The sequence below is a fragment of the Coenobita brevimanus genome, chromosome 38 (genome assembly GCF_032717465.1).
Source record: "Coenobita brevimanus isolate Jiangsu-jjx chromosome 38, ASM3271746v2, whole genome shotgun sequence".
Classification (NCBI taxonomy): Eukaryota; Metazoa; Arthropoda; class Malacostraca; order Decapoda; family Coenobitidae; genus Coenobita; species Coenobita brevimanus.
This window is the reverse complement of record NC_136991.1, coordinates 50,431,223-50,448,108: the sequence shown is the minus strand read 5'-3', so window position 1 is coordinate 50,448,108 and position 16,886 is coordinate 50,431,223. Positions and strand designations below refer to the sequence as shown.

The 16,886-nt window shown below is 40.0% G+C and overlaps 1 protein-coding gene across 1 annotated transcript; it reads right to left on the bottom strand.

Moving 5' to 3' along the window:
- Positions 1 to 1,604: 1,604 nt before the first annotated feature.
- LOC145396591 (solute carrier family 40 member 1-like) lies at positions 1,605 to 15,854 on the bottom strand. The gene is made up of 11 exons (XM_080269966.1): positions 15,787 to 15,854; positions 13,410 to 13,531; positions 11,949 to 12,063; positions 9,885 to 10,009; positions 8,023 to 8,137; positions 6,871 to 7,080; positions 5,974 to 6,168; positions 4,842 to 4,951; positions 3,737 to 4,163; positions 2,491 to 2,689; positions 1,605 to 1,779 (listed from the first exon to the last, which is right to left on the bottom strand). The coding sequence occupies exons 1-11, from the start codon at positions 15,851 to 15,853 to the stop codon at positions 1,605 to 1,607; spliced, it is 1,860 nt and encodes a 619-aa protein (XP_080126092.1). The 5' UTR covers position 15,854.
- Positions 15,855 to 16,886: the final 1,032 nt, after the last annotated feature.

Genomic DNA, 16,886 nt, shown 5'->3' with positions numbered 1-16,886 from the left:
CATCAAGCTGCCCTTCTTGTTTAACACAGCCTACAAAGAACTGTTACTAACAAATTCAGAGTAACTCACTGGCATCACTTTTTTTTTTTTTTTTTTTTTTTTTTTTTTTTGATTACCGATGTACTGAGTAGGATACAGTTCCCTGCATATGTGTAGTCATTATTTTCTATATTATATAAACCCTTCATTATAACAGTGTACCGTAGGGTGTAGAAAATCTATTTTATACATATTATGACCAAAAGAATATACAGTACTGTGAATGTCTCAAACTTTGGCTTACCAGTCCAACTCAAACCTCCAACCAGTCTTCTTTATTATTTCCTTAACACATTTCCGCACACCCTTTATACAATACAGCACAGTATAACAAACTGTTCAATTCTTACAACACAACACATTCTTTCATATATTGTATACAAGACAGGAGAAAAAGGTAACTATAAAATTGAACATTAATATGGCTGTGAATGGAGGCAAATTACAGAGTGTATTCAAGTACCTCCTAAATTCACACTCCCTCGTACAGTCTATATTTATTGCACTATCCTATATATATATTCATTCTTTTCATATAACCACACCATCTATGCACACTCTCTTCATTTTATCTCTAACTTCCTTATTCCTTATCTTTTATAAATCTCTGTTTCTTATTCTATCAGCTCAATTCAAGCTACATACATTCCCTCACAGTTCCAGTTCCACTGCTCTCTCTTGTTTTTCACACCCATGTCTTACAAATACCTCGCACCCATATAACAATATAACAATGTGAGCACTACTATCAATAAATGATATTCTATTACCATCTCCATCCTACCACTTATTAATGAGTGAACAGTCGGATTTACTGAAATTGCACTTCTTTGTACTGGACACGAAGTGAGCACAGATATAAAATTACTTTACTACTTTATATATAATACTGGGAACTGGTACTGATATGAGATCCCAAGCTACAATTAATTCGGCATTCAAGAATGTTAACACGCTCATATAACCCTTGGTCACAGTAGTGGCAGCTGCAATGCAAGGCTCATCAGATGTGAACCGTGTGGACTGTTGACCAAACCTGAGCTTCTTCCACAGTCCATCCTCCTCCTTTCCTGGGACATGGAGGGGACTGAAGGATGTGTGTACAATCGAACAGCTTCACCATCCAGTCATATTGGTGCCACCATGTGAAGGCATCCCCATCCAGAACCCATATAACCCTTAAAAATCAAAATGCAGAACAGTATTCACCATCCTCACCTCATCCTTAGGTGAGAATGGAGGTCTGGATGATGATGATGATATGATGATGATAATGACAAAGTACTCAGAATCAGATACAAAAGTACAAAATACCAGTATTATATAAACCCACAGCAGGCTTGATATTTTTGTTGTTATTGTTGTGGCTCCAGGTTCATTTGAATAGGAACCCAGTGGACTGCAGGCCTGAGTTGCCCTTCTTCTACAGTCCACCATCATATTTTCTGGGAATTGGGATGTAGTTAAGGGACATTTATATGACCGGGGAGTTGAGCTGCCACTATCAGTGCCACCACATGAGGGGTGTCCCTCTCTGGCACTGAGTAGACTAAATCCCTGCACTGTTACACCACTTCAGCTTTCCTTAGTGCCTCTCCCTCTGCCCTAGACTCCCCTTCACTTCCTTTCACATTTTCCTCGCCACTGTTCTGCTCTCCCTCTCCATTGGCTGTTTCAAGTGCTAGTGATGTTGAATTATGGGCAGGCTGCTTCCGGGCATACAGTCCAAACATGAACAGCCTGTGGAACAAGATAAAATTATTTACAGTGCATTATGTAATATTAATAGTACTATCATCACCCATCTGTTTCTGATATATAGTGGTGCTGAAGAGTGAAGCCTTCATGTCGTGGCACCAATATAACAAAGCAACTCCTCTGCTTATACAAACATCCATGAATTTCCTCTCTACCTCTGAAAGGAGGATTATGGACTGCCACAGAAGGGCAACTTCAACATAAAGGCCTCTGGGTTCATGTTTCAAATGAACCTGGGGCTACAACTAATGTTTCTACTACTCTGATACATGGTATGGAAATGTACAACAAGGCTCTTGATCTCTTTTGCAACATATATCAAAGGAAAACTGAGAAGCTGTATAATCATTTGCACTATAAACAGTGAGTGATGAGGCCACCAGGTCCCTACATCAATACAAAGGGATGAAGGTTTCCATTCCCGTTCCTAAACCTCTTGATCACCTACTTTATACAGTACGAACACATGTGCAGCATTTTTCTCCCTAATCGACAAGATATCCACTGCAGCCCTAGCAAGAAGCCAATACTGTACATACTCATACCATGGAAATATATGAGAAAATAATAAGGAAGCTAAATGTCTGTCTAAGGGAAGGATATACATATTTATGTCATGGAGAGAAAGATAAATGACAGGATGATGATGATGATAATGATGATGAGGGTAAGAAAGCCAAGCGTCTCACATACGCCATGGACACAAATATAAACGAGAGGATGATGAGGAAGCCAAACGTCTCTCTGAGGGGAAAGATAATGATGAGGATGGATCGCAGGAGGTCAAGGGACTGGTTGAGAGAGGACTGCACCCCGTTGATGGCCCCCCTCTGACCCTCCGCCACACCCTCCTGCAATATCTGAGTCACTGACAGGTCAGCTACCCACAAACCTGCAAGAAATTGTACAGGGAAATTAGAGACAAACCACTGCTATCTGTCTTTATATCATCATCCTGACCTCTCTTTTCTACCTACAAGTAAGAATGGGGTGAAGTGGAAGAAAAAAATCACACACACACACACACACACACACACACACACACACAGAAAAAGAGAGAGAGAGAGAGAGAGAGAGAGAGAGAGACTAATCAACAGTATACCCAGTTAAATGGGTCACATTCTCATTCACTCACTATTCAAGCTCCCATACTCCTGACTCCACCTTGTAGGCATAACCATCCACACTTATGCACTTCACATAACCTATCTACTGTCATCATGTCAACTTCAATGATATTCTAATGTGAAGTCAATGCTGAAGCTTCTACTCCTTTCATCATCCCACCACAACATCGACCATTAACATGAAAATAAATCTAGATGACAGCTCTTTGATATATAAACTCTAGATGAAGGCTCTTTGATATATAAACTCTAGATGAAGGCTCTTTGATATATAAACTCTAGATGAAGGCTCTTTGATATATATGTGGGCATGAATCAAGGGACAAGAGAAGCCCAACATACACTTCTCTCTATCCAGCACTGAAGCAGAAACACTCAGCACATCATCATTCTATGTACATTATTATACTGTCAATCTGTCCACATGACATGACTAATTAAACTTAAGTACTGATTATCCCCCCTGTAGGTTTGAAATCCAAGTCTGAATTCACCCTATCACTCACCATCCATGTCATCTAAGATACAGGTGATGAGTTGTACACACCAATGTCATTATTTTCAGGCTAACAAGATCCCACTGCACATGCAAGAATACAGTCCTTGTGAGGAAACAGTGTGTATGGCATCAAAGCAGACTGTTAAATTATGCGCTTGCCTATGTAAATACAAATGAAGGCACAAATGTCTACCCAACTAATGTGTTACTCGCCTATGTAAATAAATGGTACAGACACAAATGACTACTTTAAAAAATGTGTAACTCTTTCCAATGATATCCTGGTACTGAAGGTGTAACCACATTAACTTACCAAACCTGGAGGTGATGATGCCACACAGGAGCAGAATAACAAAAGTATAGTCTTGCTCAGGATCAAGTGTTGGGCTAACCACACTGCCTGTTGAATTTATTGGGTTGTTTGTGGTGGGCAGGACACTGTCTGCTGAGTATGAAGGATCAACTGATTTTTCCATAAGTGTCCAGTTCAATGCAACACCCACATCCAGTGAGGAGGAACTATTTGCAGAGCTATACATGGACTCGGATAAAGCTGGCCGCTCAGGAACCACCAAACTATGATTAGCACTGGTAGTCGAGGTAACAGGGGTGGTGGAGGGCTGCCCTAGTATGGCCGAGGCATCAAAGGGACTGCCTGGGGCGAAGACAGAGGCCACACACAGAGACAGGCATGTTGTCTCTGCGACAAACCCTACCAAACCAGTACGGGTCACACCAATCTAGAAGGTATATAGGACACTTTTTAAAGTTTTTATTTAACCCACTGAGCCGGGGACATCTTATTCACCTTATTCTTGCTATCTCCTGATAATTTTATCCAGCTTTGGATAAACTTCTCTAATCAGAGGTGTTAGATAAATGACTAATACACCATTTCAGGATGAGAAGATTTTCCTACGAAGAATGAAATCATCAAGCAGCAGTAGCAAAAATGAACTATACTGCTTTTACTCAATCATGGTCATGATTTTTTTTCCTTTTACAGTTTATATCACACAGGTCAGTGGTAGAAAAAGAAAATGCTATTGCTCTACAGCCCTTCCATTGCACTTCTTTATGACTAGCATAACTTTCTAGTGTTAATCTACTGTTACAACTCAGCATTCAGGATGGAGAGAGGGCAGTTTTAGAGGAGGTTAAAGTAAAAATGGTATAACAAGCATGCCACTTAAATTCTAGGGGTTAATGATGAGAGTCAATCCAAGTTCTATGGACAAGAATATTTTTACATGACTGCCTGGAATAGCTCTCTCTCTCTCTCTCTCTCTCTCTCTCTCTCTCTCATTTCTTATTGCTCCATTACTTTGTTAATGATAATCAATAATTGTGTATCCTCTTACAACACAATACAGTACCATCAAGTATTCATAAACTTGAAAACCACACCAGTTACCCACCCTGGATCTGAGGAGAGGGAACGCAAGTGAGCCAAATATGCCAAAGAGTGAAGCAACGGCCGTGAGGACACCAAGCACCGTCTCGGACACCCCAGAGTCATACACAAACGCTGCACAGAACAAACACAAGTGGGGTACAAGTCAACACAGAACTCGGGAAATATCATGCTGTATGGAATCATCATCATCATCATCATCATATGAGGTCATCGTAATTATCATTATTATCATCACCATAATCATCATCATTGTCAACACTGTTTTTGTCATCATTATCATCATCAAAATCATCATCATCATCACTGCCACCACTCTTGTCATCATCATCATCATCATCATAACCCTTCTTTTCTTTTTCTTTTCTTTCTTTTTTTTTTCTAAGAATGTGGTGGGATAATATGGAGAAAAAGAGAACAGAAACACATAAGTGGGAGGAGTAGCAACAGCATGCCAAGAGAAATGGGCCACACAATCCTTCACACCCATCATTGAAAACCTCGGACACCTGGCTCCCACCTTACTGCCCTAACATCTGCAACTACATATTATTCTCTTTTTTCTTTTTAACAGATTCTCTATACAGTATATACACTTATTATACCCCTTCCAGAAAAAAATCATGTCACTGTTTATTAGAAAAAAAAAAAAAAAAAGTCATGTGCTTCTCTGTAAATTTAACCATGCAATTCAATCCCCTGTTAGTTCTTCTGCCTCGACAACAACTTCCATACCTCACTTTCTCACACACTCATTCAACATATCAACCACTTTCTTCTTCAACCAACGTGCTTCCTCCCACCTTCAAAATATCCCAGTTCTTAACCCCCTTCAGCCCAATTACTTTATTTTAAACTTTCTACATTCAGACGAATCTTTTATATAACTTTGGACAGACTTTTTATAAACTGCATGGGTTAAACAAAGCTTTCATTAATCCTTTCCCTGTTCAATGCCTCCCTTAAGATGAATATAATCATCCTGTGGTAACAAAAATATCATCATCATCATCATCATCATCATCTCTTTTCCTACTAAAGGGTCCAGAGAGCAAGAATACACTATAAAAATACAGTATCTATAAAATATCTCACTGTACTGAAGAAGTTAAACTACAACACATCCCCATCCTCACCCCTGGAGTAGTTGTCAAAAGCCAGGACCGTCATGAAGAGCAATGCTAAGCCCAGGCCAGCATCCCTGATGGGGTGGGACATATAGGCCCGCCACGCCCCCCATGCCGCCACCACTCGCTCTGCCACGCGCCACCGTCGCCCCTTTCCATGCCTCTCTCTTTCCTCACGTCGGCTCTGTTTCTCTTCCTCTAAATCTGGCAGATCACCATTTCCACCCTCTGCATCTTTCTTGACTTGCTCTGATTGCTGATCCTCCTATATAAAGAGAAGGGAAAATAAGATCTGAGGAAAACAGTATATAAAGGTAGGCCACTTGTTGCGAAAAGATGAAGCAGACTCCCGGTACTGACGAGTGCTGGGACAAAAAGATGGAAACTTTTGTCAAGGTCATCCCTGATGAACTGTATCATTAGGCATTTGGCATTAGACACATACATATACACTAAATATAGAAGCTAACATCATACAAAAGTATATAACGTTTCCTAAAGGTTAATACAGCTATACCATACAGTACATCCATACAACTGAACTGGGAAATACCGTACAATAATTCACAAAATGAAATTAACCTGACAAGTACTGTGTAATAAATCATAAAATATAACTTGCTTTTATGAACTATCAGTTATTATCCATTATTTAGGTGTTTATAAATTACATGTCGTAGTTGAGCAATCCTGGTCTGTCTGGCTGAGCAAACCCATAACCAAAGGCATGCAACTGACCCTATATGTATTTCACACAAATCCTGGCAAATTTAATTTCTGAAACATTGGGAAAAAAAAATCCTGAAGCCTTAATATTCTGCCTGTCAATTTGCAGCACTATGCAGTACACATACAGAAATGAGTTAATTTATAATGCAGTCTTTACCAGCACATTTAATCCCTCACTCACATCCTTGACTTTTGGCTTGCGGAGGTCTGCATTAGAATAGTACAGGTGGTGCAGAAGACCGTACTCCACTGCCAAAGACCCCACATTCCAAGCTGCGATGAACACCCCGCCTGCCGCCATCCCAAACCCTGTCATAATTCCACCCACAATGACAGGGGCGAAGACCTCCGTGCTAAGGTCCACCGTCCGTAGCACACTGTTCATCCCTGTGTGGTGGGTGAAAGGACAACAAATTGAGGAAAGTTTACTCACTCAGCCTGTATGGATGTCCTTTTCATACTATTCTTACCAATTCCTAGTGATTTTATTCAATTAGGATATATGCTTCAAAGTGGAGGAGTTAGATATAAAACAGATAAACCTCTTCAATACGAGGGATGGTGCTGGAGAGGGATGCCTTCATGTGGTGGCACTGATATAACTGGGCTGTTGAGTAGCCTGGTTATACAGACATCCCTCAACTCCCTCCCTGTCCCCCAAAATGATGATGATGATGGACTGCAGGAGAAGGGCAACTTAAGCCTGCAGTCCACTGGGTTCACATTTCAGTTGAACCTCAGGCTACAACAGTTCTACTAATATGAGGGATGGAGTGGAGAGTATATGAGAGAGAGAGGGGTATGAGCTAGAAAGAAGATAATCAGATGGCAGAGAACAAAGCAACAGGAAGGCTATTTGTTTGTGGCCACTCCTTACAGGATTATGGCATCTCGTGACGGAATACGAGAAGCCTTTCCTATGGTGAATAAAACTGTCTGGCAGCAGCAAGAATATTCTCAAAAGGACATCACACAAATTCAAGGAGATAAAATACCAATCTTTCAGTACACCTTGCTCTTTCCATTTTTCTTCAAATCCCACAAGGTTCAAGGGGTAAAAACAGAACATGGCAGGAGCAACGCACGAGGCACAGATGGTAAGCACTTTACAAAGCACATTCTTTCTTTAAGTTAGTGTCACCATCAGATCTATAGTAGGGAAGGTCATCAGTATTAATGCTGAGAACTGACATTACTTTTTTTTTTCATGATATATATATCAACAGCAAAAGTACCTAAGTTTTAAAGCCATAATATTGCAACAGAGATAACAACAGACCTATAATATATTTCAACTCTAGAAACACCACAACAGATGCCAAAACTCACTAGCCAGCTTCGTCTTATCCTTGGCACATAAGACAAGAATCCAGTCCTTCTCAATAACAAGTCTGGACCCAAGAGTTCCAATCTGAGCCACACAGGCTGTCAGGATCACAAATACCTGTAGAAAAAAAAAAAAAGTGTCATAGATGTACTTTACAGATATGTTAGTGGCGCTGACAAGAAGCCTACATGTGGCTGCAGCTGCACCATCCACCCAGGAGACAAACCTCCTCACATTTCCCTGCACTTCAGCATCAGAAGGATCCTGGTGAGGCACTGTCTATCACAAAGAGTTACTGGATCCCTTGGTGGTGTATGTACTGTGCTGTAACCATAGGGCAGTCCCACAGAAGCAGTTGCTTATAAGTTGTCAATGAGGCTGCTCAACCAGACACAGAAGGTTAAGTAACATACAACAAGAGGTATCTTAGTTGGTCTAGTTTTCTTTATTCACTGACATGCAGTGTTTCATGCTTGCACAGGTTAGTCTTCATCACCTATTTTCAACTATACATGCAGGTTGATGGCAAAGTTTACCCAGGTCACTACACCAAGGTTCAGGTCCATCATTAACTCTTGCAGCTTGTGGGTGTCTTTTTCAATACAGTATATTCTTGCTGTCTCCTGGTTACATTATTCAGCTGAGGGCTGACTTTTTAAAATGAAGGAGTAAGACACAGCATTAATAAATCTCTACAATAAGAAAGATTTTTTTTTAAAGTTGATTATAACTGTCCGAGAGCATCTATCTATCTATCTATCTATTGCCAGACGCCTCAATCCCATTTGGGGTGGCCACAAACAAATCGCCTCCAAGTCGCCCTGTCCCCCGCCATTTCACTGCCCTGCTCCCAACTCACACCCCCCTCTCTCATATACCTCTCCACCCCATCCCTCCATCTCATCCTCGGCCTCCCCCTCCCACTTCCCCCCTCCACCTCACTCACATACACTCTCTTCGTCAGTCTTTCACCCTCCATCCTCTCCACATGGCCAAACCAAGAGCAACAAGAACAATAAACAACAACGAATGTCACCTGAATTCAAGGAGTTAACTGTGGAAGCTGAAACCTGGTGATATATATATATATATATATATATATATATATATATATTTTTTTTTTTTTTTTTTTTTTTAATGTGACCGACTCTGGGCATAGGCTTCACAGCCTGCTATCAAGGCCCAGCAGTCCTCCAACATACCATACACCTCTATCTGCTCCAAGTTGCCTTGATACCAGAGACACCAACTAGACAAGTATTATAAATGTCTGCCCTATAACAGTGCCATTCTGTTGTTGCTGTTGTTGTTGTTGTTACTTAATCTGTCTGGTAGAGCACACCTGTCAACCACTGGTAAGCAAATGCTTTTGTGAGACCATCTTACAAGTACAGTATAGTGCATACAGCAACTGGGGATCTGGCACCCCCATAAGTAGGTCCTTCCCCATGATGAGGTCCAGGGAAAAATGAGGAGATTTGGCTCCTGGGTGGATCCTGCAGATGTTTCATTTCACCTAGGGTACAAAGCACCACTATGTCCAGGTTCCTCATCAGTGTCTTCCATTCTGATGTAAAGCAGCAAAAGGAAACCTGAGCAGCACAATCACTAAGTTTTTGTGGCACCAAAACCAGCCCTACTGGCCAAGAAAGTGTCTGTCAGGGAAATTCTTTTTCATTTTATTCTTTCCCTCTCTGGACAATATTATTCAGCTCTGGAGAGACTCATCAAACTTGTGGGTGTGATGTAGCTTGAAACCCCTTAAGCATGACAGGCCTTTCCTGAGCTGAACATAACAGCCAGATGGCAATAGAACTACACTGAAGAGGACATGTCCACATTCTAAGTGCTATGCTGTTCTCACCTCAGTCACCACCAGTGCCCAACCATCCCAGGCAGTGAAGGCTTGGTGCTGTGTGGTGATGGCAACCAGCAGCGCCGCACACAGGCACACCATCACGTTCTGCACCGTCAGGCTCACTTGCGCTGCTGTTGTGTCATGGGAGACCAGGCATCAGGCAAAATGTGTTTATTCAAATTGAGAAAGTATAATCTGAAGGGTGGAGTTAGGATTTTAGGGGTTAGAATGGTGAGTTAATGAGAGTGTGGTTCATTCAACTGGTCAGACTTTGGTTAGTTTCTCCTGAACCATCTCATCCCAGGGTGGGAAAAGAGGTCTGAATGATGATGATGATGATGATGATGATGATGATGATGATGATGATGATGGCGATGATAATCATTCAAAGAAAACAAGATCTGGGAGCAAAATTAGCACTGGGACCTCAAACAGTGAGGTTCAATGGTATGGGAAACAAGTTAAATTACTCAAAACTGCACAGTTCTAATCCAATTTTTCCTTATAAATGGCATAACTGCGCTCTATTCTCCTGGAAGAAACAGGGACTAAAAACCCATCTTTCACTCACTGAAGGTACAAAGATATTAGACTCCTCTGTCTCACACATCATTACATGGCCTGTTCAGAAAGTATCTCACATTAGGTTATAAAAAAATAAATAGCTAACCTGTTGGACTAGGACACCAATCCTTCTCAAAGTAGGCCCCTTCTTACTTGACACATGTAGCCTAGCATTCTTTCCACTGCCTGAAACATTTGTCAATGTCGGTTTTTGGCACCTCCTACAGGTGCTGTCACATTCGCCATGATCTCTTCTCTTGGATCAATGTTGCCCAAGACAAGCTGGAGTGCGCAAATCATGATCCTGACTTTCTGAAGACTGAAACCGCTGGAGATGAGACTTGGGTGTATGGATATGACCTAGAAACCAAAGCACAGTCATCTCAGGGGAAGCATGTAGGGTTGCTTTGGCCAAAAAATGCACACCAGGTCCGTAGCAACTTGAAGGTGAAATGCATATTGACAGTTTTTTCCGACTACCATGGTGTTGTGCATCACGAATATGCACCAGCTGGTCAGACTGTCAACAAACATTACAACCTGAACATTATCTATTGACTTCATGATGCAGTCTGACGGAAGAGACCAGACCTTTGGAAAGTGACAAGTTGGAAGCTGCACCATGACAATGCTCTTGCCCATTCTTCTCGACTGATTCAGGAATTTTTGGTCAAGCACAACATTCCACAGGTCTGACGGGCTCCCTACTAACCAGGCATGGCTCCGTGTGCCTTTTGGTTATTCCCCAAACTCAAAACTCTGCTGAAAGTGTCCCTGATTTAAGACGAGAGAAAAGATCTTAACAAATGCAATGAAGCAATTGCAGGAGATACTAAAAACCAACTTTGCAGAATGTTTCAGGCAGTGGAAAGAATGCTGGGTTATGTGTGTCAAGTCAGAAGGGGCCTACTTTGAAGGGGATTAGTGCCCTTGCTCAACAGGTTAGCTATTTTCTTACAGCCTAAGGTCAGATACTTTATGAAGAGATCTTGTATCTGACACTTGCTCTGAGAACTTCTTTAACTTTATTCTTTTAATAGCTTATGGTATTATTTCCAACTAATTGTAAAGAATTATTCTAGACAGGGCTTTAACTGAAGGTACAGCAAACAAGTACACTCTCAAAATTAAAAACAGGCACCAGTGTCAAAGCGAGCAGCAAAGCATGACCAGGAGATAAAGGACAGATCACGAAATACACTGGGTAGTTACATTTACACCATATGAACCTAATCAAAGAATTAATTTTACCATGTTATGGGTGTTCTGGAACAGTTTGCTCCAGCCACCTAACAGAAAAGCTGCATTATTGGGAAAGAATTTTAAAGGGACCACTGTAAAATGATTTGCATTTTTCCAATAACTGAAGGGAAGGAAAAAGGCTTTAATAAAGGTGAAATATAAGACAAGTTGTTTAAAGAAACATTACTTAGGACCCTAAAGTGCAATGACAACACAAAAATTCAATATTTCAGAGGATTAATCTTAAAACTATAAACCTGGTACCAGTGAGGCGCGATGTGCGGTCTACCCAGCGTCCAACTGGTGCGCCCAGGACGATGACTGTTAAAGCCAGAGCTGCTCCATACACAGCTGCCAGACGCAAAGACCCTGGTGTTACCTGGGAAAATAATGAGTCACACAATGATTTCCTGCATCATTATATAAAAACTCACTGGAGGAAGGACAAGGCTGCAAAGATTAATATGCATATTTCACACTTTTCATAGCAGTGCACCTATCCTGCTGATTCATATTTCCAAGAAATCATAATCTTAGCTATACAATCTGGCTTAGCTTTCTAATTAAGGCAGTTCACAGGTTTTCTTAACTTAATTCTTTTAGCATGAACTGATGATAATGTTTTAGGGTATAGTTTTGCTTGCATCAACGATAGTACACATTTTTCAACACATCTCTCGGATTAAAGAGGGCAGACACTGTACCTTTAAAATTTTTTTGTATTTTTTAGTCTGATGACAATTCTTTACCTCGGTCTGGCTGCCACCTAATGATATAATTCAGTATAAGACAGTCTTGGTGAAATGAATAGCCTAACTCCTTCAATATATATCTTCCAACTGCTTAAATATAATAATAATAATAATACAGTAATAATAATAATAATAATAATAATAATAACAATAATAATAATAATAATAACAATAATAATAATAATCTGAGGCTTGCACAATTAATTTGCAACAAAACACCATTTTACTGAAAGGGTTTACTGGAAACTGTTTATAAAAATATCAATATGAGGACTATCCTAAAATAAAGTTATCTGGAAGTACTGTAACAAGAATATAATGAAAAAATGTCATGTATTGAATAAGGTTAATGATTAAGTGGCAGACAATATTTTTATCCTCTTTCAGCATATGAGAAGTATCTCTGTCAAATCACTAATGTATACTGTTAGACATGTCCTTTTAAGGAACCAGTTAACCAAATGTTTTGAAGTGCCATACCATATTAAAAATTTCAATACTTTACAAGCACTACTTTAGTTAAAGTCTGAGGTCACCTGAGAAAAGTATTTGGTCTAAACAATATACAGGTATATCCTAAATATAGATATTTCTAGCTTACAGTATCTCAGAACTACTTCTTCATGAAAAGTACTCATCGTTTACTACAGGAACTAAATGTATAGACTTTCTGAATATTTATGACCCTACATCCTTTCACTAATGGGAAAAACAAAAATATTTAATCTGAATCCCTCTATCATGTTCCCTCACTAATACCAGGCTTACACTCTCCTTTGTTACTTAAACCTTGTCTGGGTAAGGGTGTGCCTTAACTGGATAAAATTATTTGGTAGTGGCCAACATAAAGTACTGAATCTAAAAAAGGCTCTACCTCAACTGGGTTATCAAGTACTGCCCTTCATACAGACTTATACTGTATTTTGTTTCACTATAATATCAAGCCAGGTGCTACATGCCATGGGTGTAGTACCTCCAGTAGGAAGAGCCCTCCCGCAAACATCCACATGCGGTCACCCCAGGAGGACAGGAAATGTGAGCCGTACACCTGAAGTCTCTCTGAGCACCATCTACAGCACATCTTTTGTACCATACCTCAAAATAGTGATAAAAGAATCAGCATCACCATAATCATTACCAAACATCCCACAATTACAAAAAGATGAATATTTTTTAATGCAGAAGGAAAGAACCAAAGGCTGGGCCAGCAAAACCCTGATCTTTTCAAAGAAACACATTCCACTCCAGAGACTCGACATCAAAGGCAGAGGGAAAGATAGACTTACAAAGGCAATGCCAGAGTTTACCAGCTGAGTATGTGAAAAACTAAGATTACCAGTTAACTCCTGCATTAAATAACTGGAATGAAAAGTATGTTGCTGGATGGATGCTGCATGCTCATGCAGAGTTTTGAAGAAGAGTGATCAATGAAACAAATTAGGAGAGAGTGAGAAAGGCAACACCGTGGCAAACGAGACAGGTTTAGGTAAGTTAGTAGGCCATGAGATGATAGCCTCAATAATGTGCAAAAGCATACTTCGAAGGCTCTCAGTCATAGAAGTCATAATCATTCCAAAGTCAAAGAAGTACTGCCTGAGGGTCTCCCATCAGCAGTGCCTACACCACAAACATCATTTCTTATGTGAGTCGATAGGCCTTACTGGTACAATAAGACAGGTTATGATACTGAGATAAGACTGTGATCTGAGAAGCTTCATGGGGGGGGGGGGAAGACAATAAGCAGAAGGAGTAATGGTAAGAAAACTATCAAGTACACTGGAACTCTCTCCAAAACTGTCAGATACAGAAAGGTTGCTATATAAGTTGCTCTAACCCATTAAGGAAAGAAAAGCTGTAGGTTTGTTCACCATGTGGATACCAGTAACTAAAAGGTGAGAAGAACCAAAACTGGTGATGAGCATATATCTCCTAGAACAGTGACTTATGAGAAAGGAGAAAAAGGAAGCATGTGTTCCACTTTTGAAGTATGAGTCAGATCATTCCAGGTAATCACTATAGTTAAGAGACACACTAACTTCACAAATCTGAGATGGTAAGACAGCCATAGTCAGTGTATAATGATCTGGAATATTCCAGGTAGGATATTTGTAAGCACGCACAGCTTTAGCCTATACTGTACCTATAACTGCCACATTTGGCTTGGAAACTGGGCTACCATAAAGAAAGTAGGGATATACAGATAAAAGGTTTAGTATCTGTTGCCACACAGAGCAAAGTATGGTATGGATCAGAAAAAAAAATAATAATATGAGATTTGAAAAGGAAAGGTGGTGTTCCACAATGAGGAAATTTGAAGAAAGTCCATGAATACTGCACAAATTTATAACTAGCACATGACCACCTAAAGAAATGTGAAAAGTAACAACACAAAATAGAAGCTATTAACCAAGTAGCTACCTAGTGAAACAGGCTTAACATCCAATCAGTTATCTTTCAAGAACAGTACTTTATGTCTGTTAATTTATGAAAATAATAATGATTCACAAGAGGATGAAAAAATGAAAAAAAGGATGAGGTTCCAGATTCATTCCAACAGTAAAGCAAATGATATCAGCCAGTACAAAACAATGCAATTTATGCTCCATCCCCTTTTGTTCAGGTTCTCTATGATCCGTACAAGAGTATGATACTGTACACAAATACTGTACTAAATAAAGTACCATACAGTAAACTCTCAATTATCCACTGTTGAAACCACAAGTTCTATGCAATATCCAGCGTCGAGGTGTATCAATCGGCTCATAAACAGTAGTCAACTGGTGCTGCATTACTGTATTTTTCACTGCTTTATTGTACTTTATGCTTAATTTTCATCTTTTACTCATGGGAAAGTATTTAGGATGGAAAGTTGAGATGGATAGGCCTAATAATGCAATATTCGGTTCAGCGCCGAATACTGAGCCGATGGGGGGTACTGTGCAATATCCGGCATAGGGCTTGGCTGAATTATGGCAGATAATTGAGAGTTTATTGTATCACTAGTTATTTCCCATCAACATCATTATGCCAATAAATTATTATACTAATACTGTACACTGAACTGTATATACCAGTATCATTCATATTCAAACAGTTTTAATTTTCTACTACAGGTTGCTAATTCACCCTTAAAGAATAAGAAAAAAAGGATTTACAAAAAAAATTTCCTCAGGCAGATATTATTGCCTTTCCAAACTACTTTCTCAGATTCATACGAGGCAGGATGACTATGATGAAATAAAGGATAAACACTGTGTCATCATGACTGAAATGAACTGCATTGCCACCAATAAAATGAAATACAGTACCTCTAAATACAGTACCTACATTTTAAAATCACAGACATGTACCTGATCTCGCTTTGTTGTTCACATCTGGTGTACCATTGTCTTTTGGGTCCCCAGTGTCAGTAACCATATTCTCTTCTGTGGAACTCTTATGGAGATTCACCTCCACACTGTTGCTATTGCCGCAGCCAGTATCTTCACCGTTATCTGAGGAAACGGCATCCTCCACACTCATCATGGAGGATTTTTTCTGCTCGTCGCCCTTCTCGTTATCATCTCCAACAACGGCTGCCTCAGTCTTCTCATCATTGGACATGACTCCTTTCTGACACTACAAATTCAAATCAGGGAAACCCATCACATGAACGGTTTTAAGTAATAGTATCGTTTCAACATCCTTTTCATTGTAATGTAGCCTAAAATTGCCATCTATCCATCTTGAATGATGAGTTGCAATAGTAGATCAACACTAGAATACCATAATAGTCATGAAGAAGAGCAACAGAAAGGATGCAGAGCTGTACAATCATCCTTTCCCTCCACTGTCTTACATGAAATAGCTGCTAAAGGATAAAACTTTGGGCCAAGTTTAGGTGAAAAGATTATGGTTACTAGAATGCTCCCTCGTGTCCTGAAAGGTTTATCTGTGGACTGTTTGTGACCCTTACAAGATGGGAAGTCACTCTGAAGGTATTGGTACTATAAGTGTAATCATCAAACAATGACCATATAGAAACAGCCTAGACTGTCCATGTCCTGACAGGGTTTGAAAGTGCAATATTAGATCCTTGAGTCTGGCAAACACTTTCTGTGCCCACTGCCTCTTACAATGAAGTGAAACAAGGAACTTAGGAGGCAAGAAAGTGTTGTACTGTATCTGATCAAGGAGGTAACTTGTGGACATATGTCAACGCTTCTGGAATTTCTCAACTCATCAAGTCCAAATCTGACACATCCAGGGACCTGGAGTGTAAGAGGAAGATCTACCCTCAGTGAGAGACTCCTGATGTTGGTTGATCCAAGGACCCTCAGCTGTAATGAATGTTAGTATTGTACCACAGCAATTTCACCATATACTGTACTGTAACTGAAAGTTACCTGTACATGAGTCTTGCAGAAGCATATACACTAAGACTATCTCGTACATCATATGTGTAATTAAG